At 46.7% G+C, this 19636-nt stretch overlaps 1 protein-coding gene across 1 annotated transcript in view; it reads right to left on the bottom strand.

Moving 5' to 3' along the window:
* The window catches only part of SPOCK1 (SPARC (osteonectin), cwcv and kazal like domains proteoglycan 1), a 635081-nt gene extending 620452 nt beyond the window's left edge, over positions 1-14629 (bottom strand). Inside the window, exons 1-2 of the mRNA XM_075900445.2 lie at positions 14458-14629; positions 13937-14107 (exon numbers count right to left, since the gene is read on the bottom strand). Of these exons, the coding sequence (XP_075756560.1) occupies positions 13937-14107 (171 nt within the window). The 5' untranslated portion in view covers positions 14458-14629. The remainder of the gene's footprint in view (positions 1-13936; positions 14108-14457) is intronic.
* Positions 14630-19636: the final 5007 nt, after the last annotated feature.

The following is a 19636-nucleotide window of genomic DNA, read 5'->3' on the forward strand; positions in this document are numbered from 1 at the left end:
GGAAGCTATCAAGCGCTGGCACTTCAGTAGCCCCTCTACCCACTGTCATGCTTGTCCTGCCCTCTGCCTTGGAACCTCCTGCTTGCCGTGCAGGGTTGGAGAGAAAGAAGCAGGGGGTGCAGATGTCAGGGTGTCCCTCTTCTCTGTGTGTGGAGATAGGGTACAAGAGTGGGGCGAAGGGGATGGATGGAGCTTGGCAGTGAAAATCTGTCTCACTCACACAGTGTGTGCCTCTGTCATTCTCCCAAACACACACTGTCCTTCACTCTCAACTCCCAACGAACACATCCATGGGGGGCTGTTACTTCTGTTACTGCTTGCAAAGTGTTTTTTTTTGTTTGGTTGGGTTTTTTTGGTTTTTGACTGGTCTATGCATTTCATCATTTTCGTTTCTCTCTTACGCTTACATTTAATTCTTTCAGCAGGGAGTTCTAAAATGCCTAACCTGTCAGGGCTGGAGTAATTATCCCTGTGGTAACTGCTGCTCCTGGAAGTGGCTGGCATGTCCCTGCAGCCCCTGAAAAAGGCACATGCTGTCCTTGCCTGCAGATGCCATTCCTGCAGCTCCCACTGATCAGTAACAGGGAACCGTGGCCCATAGAAGCTGTGTGCTCAGTGCCTGTAGACGAGGGGCAGCACATAGCACCAAGGAGCCATTGCTGTACATGCCACCTTCTTTCAGGAGTGGTGCAGGGCCAGGCAGGAGTGAGCCTACCTTAACCCTACTGCTCCACCACCCAGAAGATATCTCAGTGAAATGGTGCCCAGCCCGAGCCTGCTTCCTGGACCTTCTCCTGCACCCAACCTCCTACCCCAGACTTCAGTCCCCCTGCACCAAATTCCTTCCCAGAGCTTGCACCCTGAAAGCCCTTCTGGACCCTAATCTCCTGCCTTGGGCTAAGCCCAGAGCCCCTCCCACACTCACCCCTTGGCCCTAGACCAAAGCCTGCACCCCAACACCCTACCCCAGCCTGGAGAAAGTGCATGAGGATGGGAAAGAAAAGGGGATGGAGTGAGCAGGGGGAGGCCTTGGAGCAGGAGCAGGGCCTCAAAGAAGGGTGGGAAGGAAGTGGGGCAAGGGTATTTGGGTTTGAGGTAGATCGTACACTTAAATTGAACAAGTGATCTTGTGGTTAAAAAGGTTGGAGACCACTGAAAGAATGCTGCGGGTTTTGTTTTAAAGGAGATAACAGTTTCTATCTAAACAGATGGAAGAACCAGCTCCTGCCTTCTGCTTCATAGGTATGATAATGAGTAAAGATGACTTTCATGGTCTCTGCACAGACAGGACAGGGTTCTAACTGAATAACCAGGGAACTGCAAGGCACAGAGACATGCCAAAACACTTTGGACATGTGGTGCATGGTTTGAAGCAGGAGTGGCCAATAATTAGCCCATGGGTCAGATATGGGGTTAGCATCTTGTGGGTCACCAGATGCTTTATTTACTGGTGCAGATCAGGACAGCACTTCCTGCATGTTCCATTGGCCGGAAATGGCAACCCATAGCCGACAGGAACTGCAAATGGCCATGCTGCCTGCAGATGTGCAGGTTCCTAAAGATCTGGCAGCCCGGCAGGGATTAACCCTGGACTAGACATGGTTTGCCACAGGCCTCTTATTGCCCATTCTTTGCTTGTAAGGTGGGGACATGCGCAGCTCTCCCAACTGGCTAGCATATATGGGTATCCTGCAGAATAAGCTAGGCGGATATGGATGCTGGTCTATAACTAATGAGCATCCTTGTGCACCTGACTCACCTGTATGTCCCATTAGCAATTCCCAGAGAATCCTGCCCTGACCGGCAGACAGCCGCACACAACTTCCCTTTTCATCACGGACTAGAATTTGCCCCTACAGCAGGACACATTTGAATAATCTAGCTTGGAAACTAGATTTAGCACTGGCCTTACAGAAACAGATTTTCCATTAGTCCTTGAGAGGGGACTTTGTGAAGTGGATTTATAATACAAAGTCTAGTAAGACGTGAGCTAAGAATGCAAAATTAAATTTAAGTCCCCTTACACCTATTTCATGAGAAGGATTTTCTGTTCTCGATTACAAACCACACTGCAGAGATGACAAGAAAATGACTGATCTACTGAGTCACAACAGTTTCCATCCAAAACCTCTGTTTAATAACTTGGCAATTAGTTTAGCCATAAACTGTATTCTGAAACATAATTTTCCCTTGAAACTCACAGAGTGGGAGTTTGGTTCGACCGAGCAATTCCAATTTTAGCTGCCAGCCAGTCACAACAAACTCACTGATGAGATGACCGAGGAAATGCTGCCTATATTCCCAGACAAAACCAGTTTGTTAAGATGGAGTTAAGGCTCAAGGTACATCAGTCATTTGGGGGCAGGGGGTGGGGGTCACAAAGACACTGCAAGGAAGCAGAAGTTATAAATACAAACAGTATAAACCAATAATTTTTTTTTAAAGGATGATGTGATTGGAAGAGACTTGAGAGCTAGGTCTTGTGTAAACTGGCATAGCTCCATGGAAGTCAATAGAGGCATGCCAATTTATCCAAAAATCTACATCTTACAAAGTACAAGCAAAGATGGGGAGATAGAAGACCGTCTCACTAGAAAGGGAAAAAAAGGTTCAAGTTGCTTTTGGTGTCTTACGTGTGAGTTTCCACACTTTCAAATCTTTCATGTTTAACCTTAACTCTCCTCTAATGAGACCATCCTCAGTATTACCATCATTACTCCTACTTTGTACAATGAATAATGTCTGGATAAACTGGCTCCCTTATTGTTAATTTATCCTGGGTGAAGATCACTTCCAATCATGTGGCACTCTTTAAAAATCCACCACAGTCTGATCAGCTATTTAGGTTTACCTAATACAGTGATTCAGAAACTGAGGACCATGAACCCTACTGATCAAATCCTTCTCCTCCCTCCCAGTGCCTCCTGGGACCTGCAGCCAGGGATTAAGGCAGGCTCACTACCTGACCTAGTTCTCTGCAGCTCCCGGAAGTGGCTGCCAGGTCCCTGCGCCTGGTTCAGGGGCGCCAGGGAGTCTATATATGTTGCCCACTCCCAAGTTCCAGCTCCACAGTTCCCATTGGCAGCACAAGGCATGGGAGCTGCAGGGACAGCACCTGCAGGTACAAGGGGAGCACACGGCGCTCTCCTGGCTACCCTGCATCTTGGGGCCACAGAAACCTGGCAGCCGCTTCCAGTAGCAGCAATAAAGTGCTGCTAGGACCCTGAACCCCAACTTCCTGCCCCAGCCTGGAACCCCACTCTGTACCCCAAATCCCTCATCTTCAACAACACCTAGGAGCCCACACATCCAGCCAGAGCCCTTACTGCCCACACCCCAAACTCCCTCCCGAGCCCTAGTCCCCCAGCCACTTACCCCAGTCCTGAGCCCCTTCCTGCACTCAAAACCAACCATCCCAGTTCCTACCCCATACCCCCAATCAGAGCCTTCAGCCCCCACATCCCAGAATCCCTTCCCACACCCAAACACCCAACACTCCCCCCAACACTCTAGTCCCCAGTCCAGAGCCGCCTCCTGCACACCAAACCCTTAATCCCCAGTCACACTCTGGAGCCTGCTCTCCCAGACAGATTCTTCACACCCCTGCCACACCCCAACCCCTGTCCCAGCTCAAAGAGCCCACCTACACCCCCAAACCCCTCACCCAGAGCCCCACCCTAGAGTCTATATCCTCAGCTGGAGCCCTCACCCACCTCCCACACCCCAGGAACAGTGAGTGAGTGACAGAGGGAGGAGGGATGGAGTGAATGGAGGTGTGGCCTTGGAGAACAGGTGGGGCAAGGGATCCCCCAAAACTGCAGGTCAAAAATGGGGATCCTCAGGTTACTAAAGTTTCAGAATCACTGTCTGAATACACCAGTGACAAGCTTTCTCCTTTCCTTGGCTCAGCCTTGTTCCCATTCAATATGAGTTTTTTGCTCTTGCCTTCAATAAGGCCAAGACTTCACCTCAGCTCCTTTGGTGTTTCAAGGAGCGGCAATTTTGAAAATGGGATGTGCTCGAGAATTCTTGAACAAAATTTTCAAACCACACACATTACACTGCCCCTCCCCAGAGTCCTGCATCTGATAACTGGTTTGTCCAAATCACCTCAAAATTCAGAACCAACACTTGTCTGCCCACATGAGAAATGGAAATGACCTTTCTAAGGAGAATTTAAAGGAGATGGGTGGATCACAGCCAGGCAAGACTCAGCCTTAGTACTGTCCTATCTGGTGATGCTGTACAGCTCTGGTGGCCTGTTTAGCATTACAATCATAGCCCACTCAGAAGCCAAAACTGGTGTATTTAACACCTCCGAGGGTGGGATCCTTCTAAGGAGCCTTCCAGAAATAATTACCACAATTTCCCCCACTAATATTCAAAAGCAAGAAAACAACAGGGAGGCATCTGTGTTGATATATTTAAGCAAACCTGGACTAATTATAGAATCACAGAATATTAGAACTAGAAGGGACCTTGAGAGGTCATCAAATCCAGTCCCCTTCTCTCACAGCAGAAGCAAGCACTAGATCCTCCCTGACAGATGCTTGTCTAAATTTTAGGCTGTGTGAGGAGTAGGTCTTGAAACCTGCCTCCGGAAACCAGAACACCCAAGAGAAGGAAACAGACCACTCTGCCATCCTCACACTAATTAGGTTGATTCTCTTGGACCTTAAATCAGGCATAATCTCACTGAGATCAAAAGTATAAAACTGAAGTAAGCAAGACTCAAATCACACATTAGGAGCAGAGACTCACAGCCCCATCAATGCACAACAAATAGGGGCTCAATATGCCTAGTTTTACATCCACTATGCCTTTTATCCGCTCTAGAGAGAACTTAGAGATATAGGCTCTCGGCTATATTGGTTCTATTGTTCCTAGGGTTTCACTAATATCGCTGCTGATGAATTGGCTCACATTTATTTTTATTTGAGGAGACCGGGGTTTTGAGTTATATAAGTACAGATGTTTAGGTTTGATTTGCCTGCTCTTCTCCCTCCACGAAGGATCTCTCATTTGCCACGTGCACATACTTGAGCATCCAGATTCTTTCATCACAAAACAGAAGATTTCTCTTTGGTCCCTCCAAATGAACAGCACGCCCTCTACATCACTGTATTTCCTACAGTTCTCACTGCAATGCTCAGACCGTACAAACTACCTCCAGTAGCACTATAGCTTCCTCACCTTTCAGGAATCTGATGCAGATACAGTTTTAAATCTGTAATAAAACTACACTGGGAGGGGGGCAAAAGTCCCATAAAATTTAATGTGAACAAAAAAAAAATGGAGTCCTTTAATGGTTACTCTAAAACCTTGTAGAATTTAATAGACAATTTGAAGCCTATTGTATCCTATACCAGGAATATAATGGTGATTAAATTCTACAAGCTTTTTCAATACAGGAGGAAGCCATCAAGTTCCAAATCACTGTTGTATTTTCATATAATATGAAATTAAAGGGAACACTTTACTTTTCTGGTGACCTATTTAGCACTAGAATCTCAGGGCATTCATGAACAAGCAAGGTGTGCCAGTTAATTATACACATTGGACACTACCTTCTGAATCTATCATTTCAGAGTTACATGCCACTGTTTTTGTCCTTGTCCACTCCAGAAAGAAAATGCCCTGATGGTTGAGGGCATTACAAGTAGCAATATTTAGGAAGCATATATTTTCTTTAAAAAACAGATTATGAATTAATATAGGCACATCAGAGCCCTAATTATCTGCTGCTGTTATTTAAGATTTGGCACACAGCTGTGCTCACTGCAGTTCTGTTCTCCTTTCTAACAACCCATGGGCTGCGTCTAGATTGGCATGATTTTCCGGAAATGCTTTTAACGGAAAAGTTTTCCGTTAAAAGCATTTTCGGAGCAGGGCGTCTAGATTGGCACACGTGCTTTTCTGCAAAAGCACTTTTTGCGGAAAAGCATCCGTGGCCAATCTAGACGCGCTTTTCCACAAAAAAGCCCCAATCGCCATTTTCGCGATCGGGACTTTTTTGCAGAAAACAAATCTGAACTGTCTACACTGGCCCTTTTGCGCAAAAGCTTTGCGCAAGAGGGACTTTTGCCTGAACGGGAGCAGCATAGTATTTCCGCAAGAAGCACTGATTTCTTACAGTAGGAAGTCAGTGTTCTTGTGGAAATTCAAGCAGCCAGTGTAGACAGCTGGCAAGTTTTTCCGGAAAAGCGGCTGATTTTCCGGAAAAACTGGCCAGTCTAGACACAGCCATGATTTCTACAGGTTGGACCTCCCTGGTCCGGCACCCTCAGGACCTGACCATGCCAGGATGAGGGAATTTGCCAGATAATGGGAGGTCCCCTGACACCAGCCCTTCAGCCCACTGCCCCTCCCCACTGCTGGTTCCTTCAGTTTGGCCAGGCTGCCCACTGGCCAGCCCCAACCCGAGCCCCGCTACGTGCCAGGTGGCACGTGGCCAGACACAGTGCTTCTGCTGGGCAGCTGTGGCCATGGCCAGGTTTCCTCTCCCAGGCTGCTGCGTCTTCAGCTCTCGCCCTGCCACCTAGTGACACATTGCCCCAGCTGTGCTGCTTCTGTCTGGCTGCCAGGGTCCGGCCTGGCCTCCCCTTCCCAGGCTGCCACAGCTGCAGCCCCAGCCCTGCTGCTGGTAGGCAGGCAGCCCCAATCATGCTGCCACCGCTGCCCGAGCAGATGCAGACCTACTGCCGCCAGCCAGGATATTAAAGCCCCACCACTGCTTGGACTGATGCGGCTCCAGCCAGGCTTCCCCTCCTAGGCAGCCAGGGTCCGAGCCGGGTGGCAGGCGGCTCAGATAGCGGTCCACCACCGCCCAGGCTGTCCCAGCACTGCCGCTGCCTTGGCTGCTGCAGCCCCGTCACCACCAGACTCGCGTGGCTGAACAGACAGTGCCATGCATGTCCGACTCTGCCTAAGTTCCCCTTAAGGAGCTCAGGGCTGCCGCAGGGAGAGATGCCTCTCCCAAAGCTGCCACGGGTGGGGGAGCAGAGGCAGCTCTGTGCTGGGGCCAAAAGGGAAGTGGCCAAAGCAATACGTCCAGCTCCTAGGAAGGGGACCATGGGGCACCGTGTGCTGCTTTCACCTGATAGATAAGAGCAGCATGCATGTCACAGAGCTCCAGCCCCTCCCCCCCAGGAGCCAGATCTGCTGGGCACTTCCAGAAAGCAGCATGGCATGAAGGGTGCAGAAGTCAGGGTAGAGGGTTGGGATGTGAGGGGGGCTCAGGCAAAGGTGGGGGGCAGCTGCTGACTGCTTCCTGGCATTAGCCCAAAGAGGAAGGGGGCCACACTACCTGGCCACCAGCTGCTTCGCAACTCCCCAGGGCGACGGGGGGCACACTTGCTTGCTGCCCCCTTGTAGGTATTCTGGAGTACAACATTCCCCCCGTACGTTTTGCTGCTGCCCTGTGATCATTCCAGAGTGTAACTGCCCCGGCTATCACAGCCTCCCTCTCTGTTTGAGGAGAAACAATCGCATTCCACGCAATCCCATTGTCCTGGCACAGCCAAACCCTGACCCTGACTCGGGCCCTCTTTGAGAAAGCTGCTAATGGGCCACTCCAATTTGTTTCTCCAACAGCTCTGCAGCCACTGAGTCTCACGACTCCCATTGGCTCGGATTCGCTGCTTCCAGCCAAGGAGAGCCGCAAGAAGCAGCACAACCCAGGCCACTGCCCACTTTGAGACACACTGCTTTAAGATACAATAGGAGGAAGCTGCATACCAAATGTGGTGGTCCTAGCTCTTACCTTTTAGGAGGAGTTCTTGAACCAACAGACTCACAGATGGATAAACTCCCTCAGATATATATAAGTATTAATGTACCATAGCAGATATGACTTCTAGCTGGAAGAAATAGACCTAGCCTGTCCGTATAATTTTGATTAATGACAGATTAAACATTAAGAAAAGACTCATGTTATGCCTTATATGCCAGATGTCCACGAACACCCTGAGCTGTGGTAGACTGGCTTATTATTCATAATAATGTATACGGTTACTCAGATCACAGGCTCATAAGAACGCACTTCACTGCATTTTGGCCTCAATCATCTACTCAGGCACAAAGATCCATCCATATAGATTCGATTACAGCATTGAGGCTTGACACTATATTCTGAGAAAAATCAAATAGCCTAATTCAAACCATCGTTACCTTGCCTTGAAACCTTTGACTGGGAGCTATCAGCATATATCTGAAGGAAAAATATTTACAGGGCACATAAATATGGGCCTTTGTTTTTTATTAGATTTCAGCTAACATTTTTCAGGAAAAACTGCAAGTACAACTGATATTATTTAGGTCTCTCTACTGTATATGCTACAATAGTGCAATGATAGAATAGATGCTTAATTGCAACTTCAAGTAATGCATTTAAAAATTTCATGGTCTAAGTGCAAATTAAAAGCCAGAAAATTAGAAATAATTTCACTCCTGGCTTCCTAAATTACAAAGGGCCAAAGTTAGCCCTAATACAACATCAGTGACTGATTTGTGCAGGAACTGAGCCCTTATGTTAAGAAGCCATTTGACAACATGCACATCAGACTGACCACTACCCAGTCACAGCTAATCTCTCATGTCTGTAATAGCATTGAATCATCAAAACCTAATTCATCCATACAACCCTCTTAAGTCAACACAGCATCCTTCTCTGGAAGCACCAAAACAATTAGCTATTGTACAATTTATAAATGGAGAACTCTACAATGACTATGAAAAAAATGAGGAGAAATATATACTGTGAAGTTAGTACACAAGAAATGATTTGCAGTTTAGAAAAGCAATCCATAAACTCAACCCAAAGAGCTCAGTATCCAGGTACTGTGGGAAGTCATTTAAATAAAATGTTTAAAAAGTTACCTTCAACTACATTTCATTTGTTCAAAGGACATGAAAACATTTATTTTAAAATATTAATTTTAACTGAATGCTTTAAAGCCTTTTCATGATGTCAAAAGGTCATCAGTTCATGTTATTAAAGTTTAGTATCAGCCCTTAAAAACCAAGGCCAACCTGATTATGCATACATAATACAGACTTTTACGAGATGCACCTCACTGCTCTGTTCTTATAGAAGAGTAATGACCACTGGGCCATCAACTGCAACCAATCTGAAATCTTTACTCGGCAGAAAAATGGACTGTACTAAAAAGACAATCAATAGCTATCTTCCCAGAGCAGACCATACTGGACTTCATATGGCAAAAGACCCAATTAATTTTGCAAAGGACTGCCAGAAATGAAAGAAGCCTCAATCAAAATTTAATTATGCACCAATTTCAAAAACGATGTTAATGAAACATTACAACTGAGACTTATACATGCGGAAAAGTACAATAAAATGTTCTACGGCCCTATTTCCACAGCAACCTTACCTCCTTACCACTTCCTTGTGCTTACGACTCAAAGTAGTAATAATTATTTCCCCCATCTTGCTCACCTTTTGGTCAGTAGCACAGGATCAGGCTTTCTCCAGAATTATCTTTACTTCCTTCATGTAAAATTCGGGCTCCATGAGTAAAACATTTTATACGGTGATGCTGCATTGACAGTCAGTTGGGAGTAAAAGACCTTTGCCTGGGTGGCACACAGAGCATCTGCATAGTCCCGGTGTGGTGGTTGCTACTACACACTTACAGCAGGTTTACATTAGGGAAGCAACAGTGTAGTTGATTTAACCTATAAGCTTTTGCTTATTGTTTAATGCTATAGAATACATGCTTTTCCCTCCGCCCTCAAACCAGGAAATTTTTCAGCAGCCTGCCTCAGTTGTGACTCATGCTGGGTGCGGGACCTACCCCTGCTGTGGCTCTGGATTTAAAGTATATTAGGAGCCAGGCTGGCAGGCAGCCTGGCTCAGTTCCGGTTCACGCTAAGTCCGGGAGCTCAGACGCCCACTCCCCTCCTGCCACAGACAGGAGCTGCTGCCATCCCACACTGCTGCCTCTTTATCAGAGGCAACAGCACAGGGCAACAAGCAGTTGGTCTGCAAGAGGAGCTTGTTTTTAAACTGGCTCCCGTCACAGACTAGCTCCTGCCTGGAATCCTGCGCTGCTGCCAGCCCCACTCCCAGGGACTACAGAATAGTCGACTAACCAATAAGAACTCATGAGGTTACTCGACTATTCTATTAACCGATATTTAACATCCCTAGTTTATATGGGGGACCCGCAAGAAAGTTAAGGCAAATCAACTGAAGTCATAAAGTCAATGCACATACATTAAAAGGTCCTAAACCTCCTGGGATCCCTAATTCAGGTAAGTGGTCTTAGTTCATTATGAATTAATCCTCACTATGAGTTTTCTGCATAAAAGGTTCATCAGTTGCTCTGTGGGGAACACTGCTGTGACATTGTGGGTAGTGTGGAACCACATTAGTTCTGCTGTGTTCGGGCAGATTCTATTATAGAGGATTTGGCCCTGAATAAATACATGAGCCATAACTTTGAATGTCTTAATTTTATGTGCAGAAGATTTCACACAACATTCAGGAGTATAGTTTTAAAGAGAAATAAAGCTATTAAGAGCACAACTGCACACTAGCATGAGAACACTTGAAGGATTTGATTATTTCCAACTCTGGCAACTTTCAAATGTGTGTGCAACTCCACTAAAAGAGTATGGGTCTTTGTCCTTCCACCTGACCCACCAACAGGATGGGGCATTGCGTGTAGCTCTGAGGGCTAGGGGACCCCAAACTCTGGGTGGTGCAGAAGGCTGGCTGACCCAGCCCTTCCCATTCTTCCTAAGTCTCCGCCCCCTCTGGGGGCACAGAGCTGGTCCACCTGACACCTTGTCCAGAGGCCTGCAGAGGCTGATGACGCTCCTGGCCCCTACTCGCTGATAAATCGTAAGCAATATCAAGTTGATCATAGAATCCAGAAATGTTGGACTGAAAGGGACCTTGATAGGTCATCTAGTGCAGTCCCCTGCTCTGAGGCAGGACTAAGTATTATGTAGACCATCCCTGACAGGTGTTTGACGGTTTTTCCAGTATCTAAAAGGGTGTTACAAGGCGGAGGAAGAAAATTATTCTCCTTGGCCTCTTATGATAGAGGTTTAGATTGGACATTAGGAAAAATTTCCTAACTGTCAGGGTGGTTAAGCACTGGAATAAATTGCATAGGGAGGTTGTGGAATCTCCATCACTGGAGATATTTAAGAGCAGGTTGGATAGGCATCTTTCAGGGATGATCTAGACAGTGCATGGTCTTTCTGTGAGGGCAGGGAACTGCATCTGATGACCTCACGAGATTCCCTTCCAGTTCTAGCATTCTATGATTGTATGTTAGGTGACGAAGTGGATTCCACAACCTCCCTAGGTAATTTGTTCCATTGCTCAACTGTCCTTACTATTAGGAAGTTTTTCCTGATGCCTACACTAAATCTCTCTCACTGCAATTTAAACCTATTACTTCTTGTCCTGTCCTCAGTGACTAAGGAGAAGAATTTATCACCCATCTATTTATAAAACAAACTTTTTTGTACTTGAAGCCTCTTATGTCCCCCTCAGTCTTCTCCAGATTAAACAAACCCATTTTGTTCAACTTCCCTCATAGGTCACGTTTTCCAGACCTTTAGTCATTTTTGTTATTGTTCTCTGGACTTCCACTAAGCTGTTCACATCTTTCCTGAAGCGTGGTGCTCAGAAGTAGACTTACTACTCCAGCTGAGACCTTGTCAATGCTAAATTGAAAAATTACTTGTTGTGTCTTGCTTTCAACACGCTTGCAGTACATTTCACCATGATATTAGCCCTTTGGGTTTTTGGTACAACAGCAATATTTTATTCACCTGTATTTAGTTTGTGATGATCTATAACCCTAAATCCTTCCCTGCAGTACATCTTTCTAGGCTGTCATTTCCCATTTTGTATTTGTGCAACTGATTAATCTTTCTTAAGAGTAGTACTTTTGCATTTGTCCAAACTGGCTGAACAAAATCATGTAAATAATTTAGGCACAGAGATATTTGCACACTCCCTTCAAAGTCCCTTTGCTTATGTTTAGATAGGGAGGAGTGTGAAAATGTTTCCATCACAATATTTCTCTTTCTTCTAGAAATAACTTTGACAACTAAAAAGGGAAAAAACAGCTAGAAAATTCCTTTTATTTTCAAAAATGTTGAGAGGTCTTAGTAAAAAAACTCCAAAATATTTTTAAAGTTTTGACAAACTGAATATTTGAACTATAAAGCTCTTGCTTGCAAAACCAAAACATATATGTGTTTTTGTGACAATCTCAACCCAAAAATTCAAAGAAACATGATGATGATAAAAAAGGTTATCATCTCTGAAACTTTTACAGGAGAAAAATATAATTTTCCAGCCAATTCCCCTTGGAAAACTAAAAAAACCCAGGTGATTAAACTTTCTTCAAACCTTTTAGCTGGAATAAGAATAAGTTTCAATGTAAAGATAATTTTGGAAGGGCTCAGAATGAAAGCAATGGTGCTCAGCTATTGCTAAAATTCTGCTCTCTAATTAAAGGGACAGTTGGATTGATTTCTTTGCCTTTAATAGTTTTTACTCTCTCTCTAAATCCTGCTAAATCATCATACTGGGTTTGATGCAGAAATTACTGGGTTTGATGCAGAAATTATTGGGTTAAACCTCCTAGCCTGTGTTATGCAAAAAGCCAGACTAGATTATCATAATGGTCCCTTCTAAATGGAATATCTATGAATTCATACAACGTATATACATTTGTAGCTTTGAACCCTTTGTTAAAATAGAATGTAGCTTTTCTTAAGTTTCATCAAAAGAAAATAACTTCCTCAGACTCAACAGATGGACCTTATAACAAGAGTTCATGGACCTATTTCCTGACATATTATTTTCTAACAACGTTAAGACCATAGTCTTGGGCCCCTTAGGATAGTAAGTATGTAGGCAACCATTCAGCCAGAAGATGATGGTGACTGAAAGAAGTCTAAAGTTTCAATAAGAAAGATAGAGAACAGGATTTCTCACAAAGGAAAAAACAAACAAGGCAACCTGCAGCCACAAAAAGAACAGCAACCCACAACCATAATTCCAGTTTAGTCTAGGCAAGCCAAACAATTAGGTGGTATTTTAAGTATTGCATCTTGTTTCTCTTTTTCCAAGGCCTGGCACATCATCAAGGATGCAAGGCACAACATTTATTTTTAATATAACATTGTGTGAGCCCTTCCTTTTGATGAATTTTCCATATAAACTCTCCCTTCTTTCACTGCCCATGTATAGAATCACACTGCAGACATATTGCAGAAGTCATATGCAATGACAATACTGTCTTTGCTAATAGTCAACATTAGCATGCTTGTGCCTCCAAATCAGGCTGGGGTGCAGGTCTCTTAACATTTACCCCAATGTTAGCATATAAGACTAGTGCACCTCTTACTGCATGGCCTCACAGTACACCTCAGCATGGAAACTGTGGGAATGCAAGACTTGTTCTTTTCTACAGCATAATACACTGAAACAAACCATGCAAAGTAGCCGCACAGATAAAATGCTATGCCAGGTCTGTTAGTTATTTCATGTTGCTTTTTGTTACAGGAACATGTACTCAGAAAACTGCTTCCTTAAGCCAACTCTTGCCAGGAGCCGAACTGATAACACTATTGCCAGCTTTGTTCTTCTAGATCTACGCGGGTTAAAAGGTTTCAGCCCCTCCTTCCCCCCAACACACACACACACACACACACACACACTCGATGCCAGGAATCAACCCATTTTTCAACATGTGTCACCATTTTGCACGGTCTCTGAAGCACCGGGCACAGGAAACTTCTCAAAGTTACTCCCGGGTAGAACATTCAAGACCACACACGAGATGGGCGGGGGGCTGGCTCGAAATGCCTCCCAGGGAAGGGCCGCGCAAAGACAGGCGAGGTCCGCGCGGGGGGAGGCGCAAGGGCAGAAAGCGGCACTCACATCCCGGAACTTGTTCCAGTATTTGTCTCTCTCGTACTGCGACACGGTGCTGAGCCACTTGTCGTTGTCCCAGAAATGGCCATTGCCGTGGTGGGGGCTGGGGGGCAGCTCCGGGCGCCGGCCTTCCACTTGCAGGAAACACCACGCGACAATCACCACTATCCGAGGCATCTGCCGAGAGAGGAGCAGCCAAGCGAGCCCAGCTGGGGGGGGTGGCTCACGCCGGGCAGCGAGCGGCAGCCCAGGGTTCGGGGGGCGAGGCGGGGAGGTGGCCGCCGCCCGGAGGAGCCTTTGCAGGAGATCTCTGGGGAGGGGGCTGGGAGCGCCCCCAGCCAGTGCCCACCCCCCGGACCCCGCCAGGCAGGGGAGGCATCTCCAGGCGGAGGGGAAGAAGTTGTCTTTCCCGCCTGCCCGCCCCCAACTTCTGGGTGCAGGAGCCCCCCTGCCCGCCCACCCGTCCGGGACTTGCAGGAGGGGCTCGCCCGCTGCAAATCCGGGGAGCGAAGTTTGCAGGCACTTACCTTCGGGCGGCCGGGGCGCGGGGCGTGCAGCGACGGCCGCCTCTCCCCGCTCTGCGCTGCTGCCGCGGCTCGCTCCCTGCCTGTGGGTCGGAGACACCGCGAGCCCCGAGACGGCTTCGCCCAGCCGCTTTGTGCGCCTGTCTGGAGGTGCGCGCTGCGCTTCCCGCAGGCGGCCGGCCAAAGGGCGAGATCTGGCGCCATCTGCCGGCCGAGGGCGGGCCACGCTGCTGCTGCAGAGAGCAGCGGGGGTCGGGTCTTTTCTGCACCCCGGCCTCACCCTAGCCCTGCCGGCCCTAGGCATAGGGGCTGGGACTGGCTCCAGGCACCCCATGGCTTGAAGGTGCCCCTCATATACAGGTTTACAGTTTAGTTCAATGGCCCCCACTATGCAAATTGTCCCAGCGCCCTGGCAGGGCAGGTAAGGGGACAAGAGGGACCCAAACTTCCTCTGCTCTCAGCCCCACACGCCTGGAAACTTCATGCCCTAAAAGGGGTGATAGCCCCACATGCCGCCAGGCTAACGTTTTAACAAGGGGCGCCCACAAAGTCCCCCCTCCTTAGATTGCCCGGGCAGTGGGGAAGGCAGAGAGCGAGGATCCAAGCCCTGGCAAGAAGTGGATTCCTTTTCCATTCAGGCGGGAGGTAGAAACTTGGGCAAAAAGATAACAGCAACTTGTGTCCTTCCTGGGCATTGTCCTACCTTGCTCCTTGGGAAAAATTTACAGAGCCTATTGATTGTGGACAACACTGGTGGGGTTGTGAGGATCTAGCGTGTCTGGATTGAGGAAGGGGCCGGAAGTGCCTTTCCAAACTTCTAAGACTTTTGAGGTATCCTGTACAGAGATATTTTTTCATAAACCCCTGACATTTGCTATAGTCTGGTGCATTCTAAAAGCCAGAATTGCTCCATAAAAGTACCTTTATGAGACCCAGGCAGGATAATGAACCATCTCTGGCAGGCTGGTTTGGCAGTGTTCAGGGAGAAGGTGACTTCAGCTGAGGCCCGGAATCCTTCCCTTAATGGCCTTCCCTTAGTGGCCGAATTTTGGCAAAGGACTCCCCTGTTCCATGCTCTTTTCCACTAGAAACTCCTGCCCGGGTTCCCAACAGTGAGAAGAGATGCTCCTTTGAATTGCTGCAGGAGTGCCAGAGTGCCACTCCACATAGCTTTGATGGCTAGGGAGCCTTAGGGTGGAGCTAAGGACTGACTGTGGAACTGGCCCCTTCACCTTGTCTGTGGCCCACCATAGCTGTTGGCCCTGCTGGGTGCAGGAGCAGGCTGGGGGTGGGAGGCTCTTGGCAGGATGTATGTGTGAGGGGGATGGGAGTGCGGGGTCTGGGCATGAGAAGGTTGGGGGGTCACTTACCTGGCTTTGTGCCCTCTGCCACTCCCAAGCGGTGTGTCCCTGGCACCGCCTCCCTCTGCTCCAATTGGCCATGATTCTGGCCAATGGAAACAATAGGAAAAGCCTCCAGGCAACGCATCCCTGCATTGCCATTCCCCCAACAAGAGGAAGGAGGAATGGCCGTCTACTGCCCCCATGAGCTGGATCTGGCCTGTGAGGCTTAGGGCTCCCCCTCTCACAGTGGGAATCCAGCACTGGGGCTCCAACTTCATTTGGGGGGGGTGCAAGGCCTTGGAGCGCCAAGTCCATTTCCTGGCACTTAGGGCAGGACCAAGCACTATCTAGACTAAAGGTGGGCAAAATCAGTCCTGAGGGCTGGATCTAGCCTGCCAAGGATTTCTCTCTGGCCCACCCAGCTGATTAGCATAGGTGCATACTTACAACTGGTAGCATGTGTTCAGCTTTCCTTCCCCCACCTTGCTCTGTCCTGCAGCCCAGCTGCTCCCAGGATTCTCCTGAAAGCTGTGCAGAGGGGAGGGGAGTGCTGAAGTCAGGGTGTGCCCTTATACCCCCTATCTGTAGAGCAGGGGTCAGAGAGAGGGAAACACAGGGCAAAGCTGTTCCAGTCTGAAGCATGTAAGTGACTCAGAGAAGTGCAGAGCAGGAAAGGAGGGAGACAACAAAGCAAGACAGATTTCCCCTAAAAACACAGTGCATAGCTTCTCTCAGACTTACCCAGCATCAGCCAGCACACACACCTTGTCACTGTCATGCACACGCACACAGAGTGTGTGCCACACTGTCTCTGTGTCACACACCCAGTCTGTGCCATACAGTCACTGTCACATACACACTGCCGCACACACTCAAACTATGTCACCAAGTCTGTCTCTCATGCACAGTGTCTCTCTTTCCCACTCACACACACTCTCTCTCTATATAGTCCCCAGCCCCTTTTGCCCGAAACTCCCCCACTTCTAGGGGCCCAGAGCCAGCCCGTGACTACATAACAAAATTTGTGAAGTGCCCCTCTTTCGAAAATTATTGCCCACCCTTGATCTAGACAGGGGTTCTTACAATCTTCCCTCATGTTTTCTAGATCTTTAATCATTTTTGTTGCTCTTCTTTGGACCTTCTCTTATTTGTCCACATCTCTCCTAAAATGTGGTGCCCAGATCTGGACACAATACTCCAGTTGAGGCCTAATCAGCATAGAGTAGAATGGAAGAATTATTTCTCATGTCTTTACAATAATCAGTTACAGTTTTTACCACTGGCATTAGTGGGAGAAGAATTATGCCAACAGTGAGCTATTTTAAATCTCCTGCTCTAGAAGGATGAAATGCATTTGTCAACAGCGCACTAGGCCAAATTCAATCTGGCTGTCAATCCTCCAGGGGCATTTGTGTCAGAAATGTGTTTCTTCATTTATCCAAAGAATTCACAATCCCATACTCAAGACATTGTTAATCTCTTTTGATCCTAAAAAACATAGACTTTATATTTTATCTTGATAGTAATCCACATAATTCAGCAGCCGCAGCGTGTCTTCTCCGTCTTCGTTGTCATTCATGGCGACAATTGAAACCCCTTGCCTGTTGACTTTTATTACTTGGCAATAATGTCTTAGCTCCTAATTCTGTTGCAGGGATATCAATACTATACATTATCTTTCTTTGGGGGATAATGTCACTGTGCAGCACTCTGACACGTAAAAACTCTTTTGTTAGGAGTTGGATTTTTAAACTGTACGTTGGTTTTTCATGCTTGTCCTTATTTTGATCATTGGCAGTATCATATAAAGTATCTCTGCATCAATGAGTCTACACTCTTCATTCCCTGATTTCTCTGTTTACATTACTCGATTGAGAATAGAAGTAATTCGATCATAGACATCCCATGCTAGTAGCTATCCTTTTAGATAGACTAGAATTCATTCAAATACAGCCCCAGAACTGGACTCTTCTGATCTGAAGAGTGCCTCCAACTGAAAAAAAAGGGCCAGATTCATAACCCAGCCTAAAGTTCCTGTATACATGGGGGAATTAAAGCTGCCCCAGTAGGACAAATTGAGATCCCTATGTCAGTAACATAAAGCTAGCGTGCACTTCTGACTTCCGTGTATAGAGGTTTTTCTGAGTGATGGGGGTTCATGGCTGAGGCAGGCTGCATTCCTCCTGGGCCAACAGAATGGTGGGTTGTTGAATACTGGTGCAGTTGATGTGAGCCATGGCCATTTTCACTCCCCCCTCTTTGCTTGCAGGTAATGTGGGCTTATTATGAGATAGAGGACTAAGCTGTGAGAGACTGCTCCTTCCTCTGAGATGGGTGATCTGGGACTCTAACTCTTGTCTTGGCAAGCTATAGTACGCCGCCATAGGGCTAGCTAGAAAGAAAAGGTTGTCAACATGCCCTGTGGCATTGGAACAGTACCAATACAGAAGAAGCACGAGCTGAGGAATTCACATCTTGGTTTTCCCCCATTACATTTGTTATCTCTCCTTATACAGAAGTTCCTGGATCTAGTTGGCACAGTGCATTGAGGGGATTTGTTGCGGGATTAGCCCCTGGTACTCTATATAAATTGCTGCAAAAGATAAGCAACTGTGGTCTTTTTTCCAGGCAGAGGGACGGTATTAACCACCTTCCCTGTCAACCTCCGAGTGATCTCTTGCAGTTGTTGAGGGAATAACTGTAAGCTATTTTGGACTTTTGCTAATATTTTTTTCCTTTTCCTGGCTATGAATTTCCTCTTTTTTTCACCTTGCTGCTATACTGAGTGACCCTCAGTATAGTTGTAATAATGTTCATCAAAAATAGAGTGAGGAGAAAGTGCATTTCTGCACCAAGAGAATCCCCATATTGAAGATAGACAGTCCTTACTTCTTGTTATTAGATTGAAAAAAAATTGTTAAAATACAAGAGGCTGTGCCTTTGTATGTACAATACCTTTGTGGCTCCCACACAGCACTGAGAGTTTAATAGACAAGGTGTTTTCTCTATGGTTCCCAAGCCTGCGGGTTCAGCTTTGTTAGTTCTGTTGTACCACAGCTCATTTAGCCTCTGCTGGAAATGATGATCTGTTTATGAAAAATTCTTCCACCTTCCAGCAAGCTGCAGTTGATTTCATGTCCTTTCTCCCGCATTTCAAAATGCAGCAGACATAGACTCACACGTGAACTCTTAATTTGCAACTTCCACCATGGTAGCTAAATCCACTTTCTACACCAGACAGGTAGGCAAGAATATTTTATTGTATCAGGGCCTGGATCTTATCAAGAGTTTGTGGTAAATCTTCACTGTTAAAAGTGAAGCAAAGACACATGGCATCTGGCAGAGACAACAGTCAGAGCAAAACTGCAGCCACCACTTTGTAGGTTTTGCATCTACTCCCAACACTCAGCAGTAAAATATTCTCTCTTATTGAAATAGCCTAATCCAGCCCTCAGCAGTGACCTCAAAAGGAAAAAGAAATCATTGATTTTGATATGAGCAAGATCAGACCCTCCCAAATGAGCAGATATTGCAAGCCATTCACTAATCCTAAGTAGCCATAATTACCCTTGAAAAACTAATTTAAGACCTTTCCATCTTGGTCTGTAACTGCCAAACATCTGAAGGTGAACACAGATTTTGGCGGTCTACAGCATGGGGGAAAGAAAGAAAGAAGCCAAGCAAAAGAGGAGAGACTGACAGGTTGTTAATGAATTACTGACAAGACAAGATTTCTTGGCAACATTTTTCCCCCTCTGTCAAAAGTGTCTCATTTACAACTCTGTTCATCCAAATACATAAAAGAGAAAAGAGACACAAATTCTAAAATAGAAAAAGCT

The sequence above is a fragment of the Pelodiscus sinensis genome, chromosome 16 (assembly GCF_052426305.1).
Source record: "Pelodiscus sinensis isolate ZL-2025 chromosome 16, ASM5242630v1, whole genome shotgun sequence".
Classification (NCBI taxonomy): domain Eukaryota; kingdom Metazoa; phylum Chordata; order Testudines; family Trionychidae; genus Pelodiscus; species Pelodiscus sinensis.